The 12,321-nt window shown below is 43.6% G+C and overlaps 1 protein-coding gene across 2 annotated transcripts; it reads left to right on the plus strand.

Moving 5' to 3' along the window:
- The first annotated feature begins 497 nt into the window (after positions 1 to 497).
- Positions 498 to 10,720, plus strand: ubr7 (ubiquitin protein ligase E3 component n-recognin 7). 2 transcript variants are annotated; one of them, XM_058378706.1, is made up of 11 exons: positions 498 to 673; positions 1,440 to 1,573; positions 3,987 to 4,047; positions 4,135 to 4,227; positions 4,387 to 4,440; positions 5,031 to 5,136; positions 5,232 to 5,341; positions 5,499 to 5,708; positions 6,557 to 6,728; positions 7,139 to 7,200; positions 10,201 to 10,720. In XM_058378706.1, the coding sequence occupies exons 1-11, from the start codon at positions 545 to 547 to the stop codon at positions 10,291 to 10,293; spliced, it is 1,224 nt and encodes a 407-aa protein (XP_058234689.1). In that variant the 5' UTR covers positions 498 to 544; the 3' UTR covers positions 10,294 to 10,720. The 2 variants fall into 2 exon arrangements, with proteins under 2 accessions (XP_058234689.1, XP_058234688.1); XM_058378705.1 differs by having other exon boundaries at positions 499 to 673; positions 4,132 to 4,227.
- Positions 10,721 to 12,321: the final 1,601 nt, after the last annotated feature.

Below are 12,321 nucleotides of genomic sequence, written 5' to 3' on the forward strand. Positions count from 1 at the left end.
ATTCAGTTTTAACCTTTCCAATATGGCGGACGCGTTGACGTGTCGCCCAACCAAGCATCACCGGCTAATACTGTTTTGCTACATCTCTAACGGATTTAGCGAGATTGTAGTAAATAAAAATAATATATATATAATTCAATGCAGACGGAGTGTATACATGAAATAGTTACGAGTAAGCATGATTTAATCTCAGTAAGTAAGTAAGTAAGTAAGTAAGTAAGTAAGTAAATAAATAAATAAAATACATCGTTCGAAGCAAAAATACACTTTCCCGCCAAACCAGCGAAGATTTGCATAAACCGGAAACGGAACTGTATTATTGGTTATTATTGTACCGTAAATTTTATAAAGAAAATAAAACAGAACAGTTTAAAAAAAGATGGCGGATGTTATATGTGTGTTTAAATATCAACAAGGTGTTCAAGTTTATTTATTTATTTACTTCGCGTCTTCTCCTCCTCCTCCGAGGCGGAAGTGATAGTGTATGTGTGCGCGCGCGCGCAGCGGCGGCAGAGTGAGCAGCGTTAGCAGCGTTAGCAGCAGCATGGCGGCGGCCGAGGGAGAGGAGGCGACCGTGTCTCTGGTGGATGTGCTGGAGGAGGATGAGGAGCTGGAGCAGGAAGCCTCGGCTGTGCTCGGAGGCAGTGACTCGGAGAAATGCTCATATCCCGAGGTGAGGTGTACACACTTACAGCCCTGGGTAGGGGAAATAATAACAACAACAACAACAACAACACAATCTGGAAGTTTGTAGCTGCAGCGCAAATAATAAACACATACACACTCACGCGCACACACACACAGTAAATATACATCTCATATAGAACATACTTTTCTTTTTCTCCTTCTTCTTCTTCGTGCTCTATAAAAAATAAAATAAATAAACAGGTCGCCATGATGTTTATCCTCACTCTCATCCCCTGGACACTACTCAGTGCACTACCTAGGGCCTTTCTGTATCCTGTGTAACTATTTCACTTATTGTCCTCATGGTGTTCTGTCAGAACCCTCATATCCCATAATGCACCTCTTTATCTAGGTCCAAGAGCACTGGTTCTGGATCTCTGGGGTAGTGTACGGTCCATGGTCCAGTGGTGAAAATCACAGCCCTGGTGATCTGAGGTGTTCTGTTTAGGGGTCCGAGTGCTCGAGTCAACTGAGAGTGAGTGTGCTCTGTGAGGAGGAGGTAGAACGGATCAGAACCGGGTTTAGAACTAGTACAGAAGTCATGATGAAGTAACTGAGGATGGTCACAGGATACAAGGGTTCTACAGGAAATACATAAAAGTAGTCAGGGAGCCGAGGGGCGAGGAGGCCAGAGATGTGATGATGATGATGTCATTATGTTGTTAGGGGTATGTGAAGTGTCAGGCTCTGATTGGGTGATGATGGTGAGGATATTATGGGATGTGATGATGGTGTCGATGTCATTGTGTTAGGGGTATGTGAAGCGTCAGGCTCTGTACGCGTGTAACACCTGCACACCTAAAGGAGGAGAAGCAGCAGGAATCTGTCTCGCCTGTTCATACAAGTGTCATGAAGGTCACGAACTCTTCGAGCTCTACACCAAGAGGTGAGTCTGACCACCAGGACCTCTGTCTGTCTCACTGTTCCTCTCTCTGTCTGTCTGTCTCACTGTTCCTCTCTCTGTCTGTCTGTCTCACTGTTCCTCTCTCTGTCTCACTGTTCCTCTCTCTGTCTCACTGTTCCTCTCTCTGTCTGTCTGTCTCACTGTTCCTCTCTCTGTCTCACTGTTCCTCTCTCTGTCTCACTGTTCCTCTCTCTGTCTCACTGTTCCTCTCTATTTCTGTCTGTCTCACTATTCCTCTCTATTTCTGTCTGTCTCACTGTTCCTCTGTCTGTCTGTCTCACTGTTCCTCTCTCTGTCTCACTATTCCTCTCTATTTCTGTCTGTCTCACTGTTCCTCTGTCTGTCTGTCTGTCTCACTGTTCCTCTGTCTGTCTGTCTCACTGTTCCTCTGTCTGTCTGTCTCACTGTTCCTCCCTCTGTCTGTCTGTCTGTCTGTCTCACTGTTCCTCTCTCTGTCTCACTGTTCCTCTCTATTTCTGTCTGTCTCACTGTTCCTCTCTATTTCTGTCTGTCTCACTGTTCCTCTGTCTGTCTGTCTCACTGTTCCTCTCTCTGTCTCACTGTTCCTCTCTCTGTCTCACTGTTCCTCTCTCTGTCTCACTGTTCCTCTCTCTGTCTGTCTCACTGTTCCTCTCTCTGTCTCACTATTCCTCTCTATTTCTGTCTGTCTCACTGTTCCTCTGTCTGTCTGTCTGTCTCACTGTTCCTCTGTCTGTCTGTCTCACTGTTCCTCTCTCTGTCTGTCTGTCTCACTGTTCCTCTCTCTGTCTGTCTGTCTGTCTGTCTGTCTCACTGTTCCTCTCTGTCTCACTGTTCCTCTCTATTTCTGTCTGTCTCACTGTTCCTCTCTATTTCTGTCTGTCTCACTGTTCCTCTCTATTTCTGTCTGTCTCACTGTTCCTCTGTCTGTCTGTCTGTCTGTCTCACTGTTCCTCTGTCTGTCTGTCTCACTGTTCCTCTCTCTGTCTGTCTGTCTCACTGTTCCTCTCTCTGTCTGTCTGTCTCACTGTTCCTCTCTGTCTCACTGTTCCTCTCTATTTCTGTCTCTCACTGTTCCTCTCTATTTCTGTCTGTCTCACTGTTCCTCTCTATTTCTGTCTGTCTCACTGTTCCTCTCTATTTCTGTCTCTCACTGTTCCTCTCTCTGTCTCACTGTTCCTCTCTCTGTCTCACTGTTCCTCTCTCTGTCTCACTGTTCCTCTCTCTGTCTCACTGTTCCTCTCTCTGTCTGTCTGTCTCACTGTTAGTCTCTCTGTCTGTCTGTCTCACTGTTCCTCTCTATTTCTGTCTGTCTCACTGTTCCTCTCTATTTCTGTCTGTCTCACTGTTCCTCTCTATTTCTGTCTGTCTCACTGTTCCTCTCTCTGTCTCACTGTTCCTCTCTCTGTCTCACTGTTCCTCTCTCTGTCTCACTGTTCCTCTCTCTGTCTCTGTCTCACTGTTCCTCTCTCTTTCTGTCTGTCTCACTGTTCCTCTCTCTGTCTCTCTGTCTCACTGTTCCTCTCTCTGTCTCACTGTTCCTCTCTATTTCTGTCTGTCTCACTGTTCCTCTCTCTGTCTGTCTGTCTCACTGTTCCTCTCTCTGTCTGTCTGTCTCACTGTTCCTCTCTCTGTCTGTCTGTCTCACTGTTCCTCTCTCTGTCTGTCTGTCTCACTGTTCCTCTCTCTGTCTGTCTGTCTCACTGTTCCTCTCTCTGTCTGTCTGTCTCACTGTTCCTCTCTCTGTCTGTCTGTCTCACTGTTCCTCTCTCTGTCTGTCTGTCTCACTGTTCCTCTCTCTGTCTGTCTGTCTCACTGTTCCTCTCTCTGTCTGTCTGTCTCACTGTTCCTCTCTGTCTGTCTGTCTCTGTCTCACTGTTCCTCTCTCTGTCTCACTGTTCCTCTCTCTGTCTCACTGTTCCTCTCTGTCTGTCTGTCTCACTGTTCCTCTCTCTGTCTGTCTGTCTCACTGTTCCTCTCTCTGTCTCACTGTTCCTCTCTATTTCTGTCTGTCTCACTGTTCCTCTCTCTGTCTGTCTGTCTCTGTCTCACTGTTCCTCTGTCTGTCTGTCTCACTGTTCCTCTCTCTGTCTCACTGTTCCTCTCTATTTCTGTCTGTCTCACTGTTCCTCTCTCTGTCTGTCTGTCTCTGTCTCACTGTTCCTCTGTCTGTCTGTCTCACTGTTCCTCTCTCTGTCTCACTGTTCCTCTCTGTCTGTCTGTTTCACTGTTCCTCTCTGTCTGTCTCTCTCTGTCTCACTGTTCCTCTCTGTCTGTCTCTCTCTGTTTCTCTCTGTCTCACTGTTCCTCTCTCTGTCTCACTGTTCCTCTCTCTCTGTGTCTCTCTGTCTCACTGTTCCTCTCTCTGTCTCCCTCTCTCTCCCCCTCTCTCACTCTGGGTTTTCCTCCTCTACAGGAATTTCCGGTGTGACTGTGGGAATGAGAAGTTTGGAGAGATGGAGTGCAGGTTATTCCCGGTGAGTGTGTTGATGTTTTCTCCTGTGTGTAATGTCTCTGAGGTGATGTAGATGTCGAGCCTGAGTGTGATCACTGTGTCTCAGGAGAAAGAGAAGACTAACTGTGGGAATAAATACACTCACAATTTCTTCGGGCTGTACTGCACGTGTGAGAGGCCGTACCCTGACCCAGAGGACGAGGTAAGTGGATTGAACAGCGCTAATGACATCATCTGTTAATAGACTTTACACCGCTGTTAGCATGTACCTCAGGGAAGATCTGACTTCCTGTATGTCTGGTTCATGTGGTTTGATTACATTAATGTGATCCTGTGTGTGTGTGTGTGTGTGTGTGTTCAGGTTGCTGATGAGATGATCCAGTGTGTGGTGTGTGAGGACTGGCTGCATGGCCGGGTGAGTTTTTACTCCAGTGTGTGTTTGCAGTGTGGACACATTTACAGAAATACACACCGGTCAGCCAGAACATTATGACCAGTGCCAGGTGAAGTGAATAAGACTGAGTATCTCCTCATCATGGCACCTGTTAGTGGGTGGGATATATTAGGCAGCAGGTCAACATTTTGTCCTCAAAGTTGATGTTAGAAGCAGGAAAAATGGACAAGTGTAAGGATTTGAGCGAGTTTGATGAAGGACCAAATTGTGATGGCTAGACCACTGGATCAGAGCATCTCCAAAACTGCAGCTCTTGTGGGGTGTTCCCAGTCTGCAGTGGTCAAAAGTATCCTGTAAGTATCCATGGAGGCTCCACCTCAGTACTTCCTGGACTTAAAGGATCTGCTGCTAACATCTTGGTGTCAGATCCCACAGCACACCTTCAGGGATCTAGTGGACTCCATGCCTCAGGGCTGTTTTGGCAGCAAAAGGGGACCAACACAATATTAGGCAGGTGGTCATAATGTTATGTCTCTCTGTCTCTGTCTGTCTGTCTCTCTCTCTCTCTCTCTCTCTCTCTCTCTCTCTCTCTCTCTCTCTCTCTCTCTCAGCACCTGGGCTGTGTGGTCCCGGAGTGTGTGGAACTTCAGGAGATGATCTGTGAGTCCTGTATGAATAAATCTCAGTTCCTGTGGATCTATGCTGCTCACCTTGCCGGTATCCTCTCATTATTTGAAGAATGTTCAGTATCTACTACATGGCTGGTTTAATTTACAGATTTAGTTTAGTTTAATGTTGTGTAATTTCCTCAGTGCCTCCTACAGTGAAGGTGTGTAAAGAAGAGGAGGAGAGTGGCAGAGTGGAGGTGGAGCATGATGAAGAGGAGAAGAAAACAGAAGTCAAGAGCTTGCTGAATGAAAAGGTGTGTGTGAGGGGGAGGGAGGGAGAGAGAGAGAGAGAGAGAGATAATGGCTGACCACTAGGTGGTGGTGTAGTGCTCATCTTCCACTTTGACCAGTTAATGCTGTTAAAGAGTCTCAGAAGTCATGTTTCTGTGTGTCCTGGATGTCTCTGTGCAGGTGGAGGCGTGTGAGCAGGTGGAGGCATGTGAGCAGGTGGAGGTGAACGGGACGTCCGGCTGTAAGAGGAAGCTGCAGGAGCTGGAGGCTGAAGGTTCAGGATGCAGGTTTCAGGAGATGAAGTTGTCAGGAAAGAGTCGGGTTCAGCAGGGAGCTGTGTTCTGGCCCGCGGCCTGGCGCACTAAACTCTGTTCCTGTCAACACTGTAAGGTACACACACACATACACACGCACACATTTACACATACACACATTTATATACACACACACACACATTTACACATACACACATTTACACATACACACATTTATATACACACACACACACATTTACACTTACACACATTTACACATACACACATTTACACATACACACACATTTATATACACACACACACACATTTACACTTACACATACACACACACACATTTATACATACACACACACACATACACACACATTTACACATACACAAACACACGCACACACAAAATAGGCCATCTCAGTCACATTTTATTTATTTATTTTTTTCCACCCCAGGGTTAAAAGTGTACATTTGTAGGGCATCTGTTACTGTACAAAAACTGTGTAACTGTGTAAAGAAGATAAATTAATATTATGATTATAAATTAAAATAAATCCAAATGAAAAAATCCTTAATATCCACAATATAAATGATAAAATATAAATAATAGAAATAAAATATATTATAAAAAATAATCAAATATATTAAAATATGCACAATAAAAAATAATTTTATATAATAAATTAATAAACATTTATAGTTATAATTTAAAAAAAACTATAAAGTTAATATTGAGAATGTATAAATATACAAAAATGTTAATAAAACAAAAAATATTTCATATAGAAAAAATAAAACATTGAATTATCATAAAAACATAAAAAATTATTTACACCATTTATTTATTTATTTACTTATTTATTTATTTCAATAATAAGAATATAATGTGTTCAGCCTTCAGACACTATACAGCGAGAGTGTGTGTGTGTGTGTGGGGGGTTTGTATCATTCTGCGCCCCTGTGTGATTACAGAGTGTGTTTGTGGAGGGCGGAGTCTCCTTCCTGTTGGACGAGACAGACACAGTGCTCGCCTACGAGACCAAGGGCAAAACCACAGAGCAGGCGAACGGAGGCGAGGCTCGAGACCCGCTCATGTCTGCGCTCAACAACCTGAACCGTGTTCAGCAGCTCGAGATCATTCATGGTACACACACACACACTCTGTCCTAATAACTGGATGTAAACTAAACTAAATATTTAAATAAATAAGTCATGGCTAAAACATCAATAATAAACGCTCCGTATTCCTGTCCTAGTTAGTGGTCAGGGTCGATTGTTGTCTTGGGTCAAGTGTTTTATTCCTCTAGCACCACAGCAATCAATGATTATAATTATTTTTTAATCTAATTATGGTTAGATGTAATGTTTCTGAAACACAAGAGGGCAGATCAGATTTAGTTTTTATTTTCTACAATTAACCTGAGGGTTAATTTAATTAGACATCAGCTCATTAATTAAGACCCATTCAGTCCTGTTAGCGTACCCAGTGTGTGTGCACCTGAACACGTGTGTTGTGTATTGGTGTGTGTGACTGGTGTTGTGTATCGTCTGTAGAGTATAACGACATGAAGACGGAGCTGAAGGATTACTTACAGAGGTTTGCAGCAGAGGGAAAGGTACGTCCTCCTTTAATCCTCACTCTCACTGCTCTTCATCAACACTGTGTTCAGTCTCACTCAGGAGGAGGAAGCTGAAACTATAAATATCAGCATCTCTGGTCTCCTTAGCGACGCTATAAAAATAACTCGCTTGTATTTTAATTATATTTATAGTTTGTAGAGAGTGTAGTAGTATAGAGATCTTTGACCCTTATTAGTCTTTCCTCATTTTCCATGTCTGAGTTTTCAGGTGTTTCAGGTGTAACACCATCGAACAAGGCCACGCCCACAGGCTTTCTCTAAACTCCGCCTTAATGTCAGATACTGTTACTACAGACCACTTTCCTGTAACATCACCATTACAATTATTTCTATCTATCTATCTATCTATCTATCTATCTATCTATCTATCTATCTATCTATCTATCTATCTATCTATCTGTCTATCTGTCTGTCTATCTATCTATCTATCTATCTGTCTATCTGTCTGTCTATCTATCTACCTATCTATCTGTCTATCTGTCAGTCTGTCTCTGTCTACATATCTGTCTGTCTATCTATCTCTGTCTATCTATTTGTCTGTCTGTCTCAGTCTATCTATCGTTTCATTAAATGTCTGTGAAACAAGTTAATTCCTGTTCTGACACTGGAGACTCCTTCCATAAATATTTAATCAACATCTAACAAACTTCACCATAACAACACTGTTATAAACCTGGGTTACTCTCAGAGCAGCTGCTTTAGGAAATTAAATCCTTCTGACCAATCAGAATCCAGAATTTATCAGCGTCCTTGATCAGGTCACTTTTGACAGGTTTTCTGTCAGCGTGGTTTAAATGTGGGCGTGGTTTAAAACAACCAATGAGTAAAGATGTGACGACTACATTATTTGATTTTATATATATATACACTATATTGCCAGAAGTATTCTCTCACCTGCCTTGACACGCATATGAACTTAAGTGACATCCCATTCCTAATCCATAGGGTTCAATATGACGTCGGTCCACCCTTTGCAGCTATAACAGCTTCAACTCTTCTGGGAAGGCTGTCCACAAGGTTTAGGAGTGTGTTTATGGGAATTTTTGACCATTCTTCCAGAAGCGCATTTGTGAGGTCACACACTGATGTTGGACGAGAAGGCCTGGCTCTCAGTCTCCGCTCTAATTCATCCCAAAGGTGTTCTATCGGGTTGAGGTCAGGACTCTGTGCAGGCCAGTCAAGTTCCTCCACACCAGACTCTGTCATCCATGTCTTTATGGACCTTGCTTTGGTCACTGGTGCACAGTCATGTTGGAAGAGGAAGGGGCCAGCTCCAAACTGTTCCCACAAAGTTGGGAGCATGGAATTGTCCAAAATGTCTTGGTATGCTGAAGCATTCAGAGTTCCTTTCACTGGAACTAAGGGGCCAAGCCCAGCTCCTGAAAAACAACCCCACACCATAATCCCCCCTCCACCAAACTTTACACTTGGCACAATGCAGTCAGACAAGTACCGTTCTCCTGGCAACCGCCAAACCCAGACTCGTCCATCAGATTGCCAGATGGAGAAGCGCGATTCGTCACTCCAGAGAACGCGTCTCCACTGCTCTAGAGTCCAGTGGCGGCGTGCTTTACACCACTGCATCCGACGCTTTGCATTGCACTTGGTGATGTATGGCTTGGATGCAGCTGCTCGGCCATGGAAACCCATTCCATGAAGCTCTCTGCACACTGTTCTTGAGCTCATCTGAAGGCCACATGAAGTTTGGAGGTCTGTAGCGATTGACTCTGCAGAAAGTTGGCGACCTCTTCGCACTATGCGCCTCAGCATCCGCTGACCCCGCTCCGTCAGTTTACGTGGCCTACCACTTCGTGGCTGAGTTGCTGTCGTTCCCAAACACTTCCACGTTCTTATAATACAGCTGACAGTTGACTGTGGAATATTTAGGAGCGAGGAAATTTCACGACTGGATTTGTTGCACAGGTGGCATCCTATCACAGTTCCACGCTGGAATTCACTGAGCTCCTGAGAGCGACCCATTCTTTCACAAATGTTTGTAAAAACAGTCTGCATGCCTAGGTGCTTGATTTTATATACCTGTGGCCATGGAAGTGATTGGAACACCTGATTCTGATTATTTGGGTGGGTGAGCGAATACTTTTGGCAATATAGTGTATATATATATAATGTACAGACACTGATCAGCCACAACATTATGACCACCTGCCTAATATTGTGTTCTTCAGCAATTTGATCAACAGTAGCTCGTCTGTTGGATCGGATCACACGGATCAGCCTTCTCTCCCCACGTGCATCAATGAGCCTTGACCGCCCATGACCCTGTTACCAGTTCACCACTGTTCCTTCCTTGGACCACTTTTGATAGATACTGACCACTGCAGACCGGGAACACCCCACAAGAGCTGCAGTTTTGGAGATGGTCTGATCCAGTGGTCTAGACATCACAATTTGGCCCTTCGTCAAACTCGCTCAAATCATTACACTTGACCATTTTTCCTGCTTCTAACATCAACTTTGAGGACAAAATGTTGACTTGCTGCCTAATATATCCCACCCACTAACAGGTGCCATGATGAGGAGATACTCAGTCTTATTCACTTCACCGGTCACTGCTCACAATGTTATGGCTGATTTTTATATTTATATATATATACACACACACACACACACACACACACACTTTATTTATATATTTTTATATTTATTTATATATAGCATTTTGGTTTCTCCCAGTCAGGATTATAAATCTGAATTCTGTAAACGTTTCTGCGTCTTGTCACGCTCCGTTCCTCCACATCTGTTGTTGCACTGAGGACAGAGTCTGTGTTTTTTTATTAAACTAGCAGAGTGAGACACACTGAGAAATTACTGTTTTAATCTCAGAGCTCCTGACTGTCCTCTACACACTTCATTTAACTGAAGGGTGTAAGATATTCATAACAGTTTGTCCCATGATTAAATAAACCAGATCTTTGAGTTTCTGATCTGAGAGATGATCTCTGTCTTGTCCACCAGGTGGTGACTCCGGAAGACATCCGTCACTTCTTTGAAGAGCAGCAGAGTCGCAAAAGACGGAGAGCCAACGCCGGGCAGTACTACTGCAGCTGAATCCTCCTTTAACTAAAACCCCGCCCCCAAAACCCTCCATGTTCACAATCGTGCTCCTTTTGTAATAAATATCATTCTAAAGATGCAGCCATGAATCCAGAAGCCATGGTGTTGGTGTTGAGATCAGGCGTCTGGTGCAGATGTTAAATAAAGTCATGAATGAATGACTGTGTAGAACACACTAAAGCCCCGGGTTCACCATCACACCTTCAGATGAGTTTGATTTCCCTCCTCCTGCTCGTCATTCAGGATTCGTTATAAACACGTCCTGATTGATTTCTTTTGGGTTTTTTTTTTGCACCAGTCCATATATAAGGAATTGCCGTGACCAATAATAATTTTATTCTTCTCTGTTTTATCTGTACTTCAGTCCTTGCATTACTTTGTAAATGTATGTTTGAGAGATTAAACGTATTAATACTTTGAATTTTTTCGAGTTATTTTGGTTTCAGATGATCATCATGAAACACTGGACCTGAGAGAAAACTGGACCTGAGAGAAAACACACACACTAACAACCAAAATCTCTTAATATGTCTCACAATCTATGATTATTCATGAATATGCAAATCAGGACATGCCCCCCACACACGCTTCCTGAACACTATCACTAACTTTACCTTAAACCAGTTTCTACTTGCTATCATCCTGTTTTTTAAAACACAAACCTGTTACCATAGCAACCACTATCCCTTCATCCCCAGCTGACGTTAGCCGTACAGCTTAGCGCTCGGATATCATCTTGTCGTCGTCGTCCCCCATCTTGGAATCGATTGGTCCACAGCTGTGGGGTTGGATTTGATTTAGTGACATCATAAACTGAGATCATGTGTAGCCCCGCCCCTCCCTTCACTTCCTAAAATCAGCTCTACACAACTTACTTTAATCATCACCTTTTGAGACCTTTTATTTTATTTTAAATTACAGGCAAAGAGAGAAAAAAAGGTAAGGGAATTGAAATAAATGAAAGTATGTAAAGATAAACAAAGAAGTGAGAGAGAGAAAAAAAATGAATACATCAGGGGAGGAAAAACATGGAGGTGGTGAAAAGGGATAAGAATAATAAAAGAGCAGAATGATAAAGCTTTGATGGATTGAAATTGTACAGATGTTTTCGCTAAAGGAGAGAGAGAGACGAAGGCAGACGAGTTGTTTGTGTCAAAGCCGTTTATTTGCATCTAATTGCAGACAGAAGATCTCTGTTACACCGCGGCGCAGAGAAGAGTAGAAAAATAGACACTTCTCACAAGAAGTCCGTACAAGAATGTAAAAGAAAAGCTTTGCTCCTGGTATATACACCGCATCACGTCTTCTATAGATATTTATATAGAAATCTTTACACTTTACACACATCAGAACAAGGCTTCTCTTCAAAGGTACCAAAAATCTTGAAAAATATTTATTTTTGGATAAACAAAAACAAAGCAAAACGAGAAGAAGGAAACAAAAAAACCCCAAAAAACAAAAAGCCTCTTTGTAGACAAAAGCCTGGGCTACGGTCGTACAGAGAGACGCAGGCTTGTAGAAATGGCTTGCATAAGACAGAGAGGGGTGAGGAAGAGGAGCAGGAGGAGAAGCAGGAGGAAGAGAAGGAAGAGGAAGAGGAGGAGGAAAAGGAGAAGTAGGAAGAGGAGGAGAAGGTGAAAGAAAAGGAGGAGGATGAGAAGGAGGAGGAGGAAAATGAGAAAGAGGAGGAGGAGGAAGAGGACAAGGAGGAGGACACGCCCGGCCTCGGGCATGAAGGCACTCGGATATCATCTCCATCAGAGAGAAAAGCTAAAGCAGGACATGCGGAGATCAGAGTTTACACCAGTTTCTTTCCCTCTCGCTGACCTTCATTTAGCCCAGCCGTGCAGATGGACCCGGCTGGAACGTGGGAACCGGGTCAGGCAACAGAAAAAGACGACAGAAGAGTGAACTGAAAACACGGTACACACTCCGAGAGACGCGGTGGAGTTCATCTGAAATGCAGTGCAGAATTCATTACGTTTAACAGCTGATGACGAGCCTCAGTCACGGGACAGCTTC

Source organism: Hemibagrus wyckioides, linkage group LG25, assembly GCF_019097595.1.
Source record: "Hemibagrus wyckioides isolate EC202008001 linkage group LG25, SWU_Hwy_1.0, whole genome shotgun sequence".
In the NCBI taxonomy this organism is placed as follows: domain Eukaryota; kingdom Metazoa; phylum Chordata; class Actinopteri; order Siluriformes; family Bagridae; genus Hemibagrus; species Hemibagrus wyckioides.

Bases quoted from the DNA above. Each gene is read 5' to 3' on its own strand.
- ubr7 (XM_058378705.1), top strand. From the start codon at position 545: ATGGCGGCGGCCGAGGGAGAGGAGGCGACCGTGTCTCTGGTGGATGTG. The intron at 1,574-3,986 runs GTGAGTCTGACC...CCTCCTCTACAG, and splicing joins TTCGAGCTCTACACCAAGAG to GAATTTCCGGTGTGACTGTG. The intron at 5,342-5,498 runs GTGTGTGTGAGG...GTCTCTGTGCAG, and splicing joins AGAGCTTGCTGAATGAAAAG to GTGGAGGCGTGTGAGCAGGT.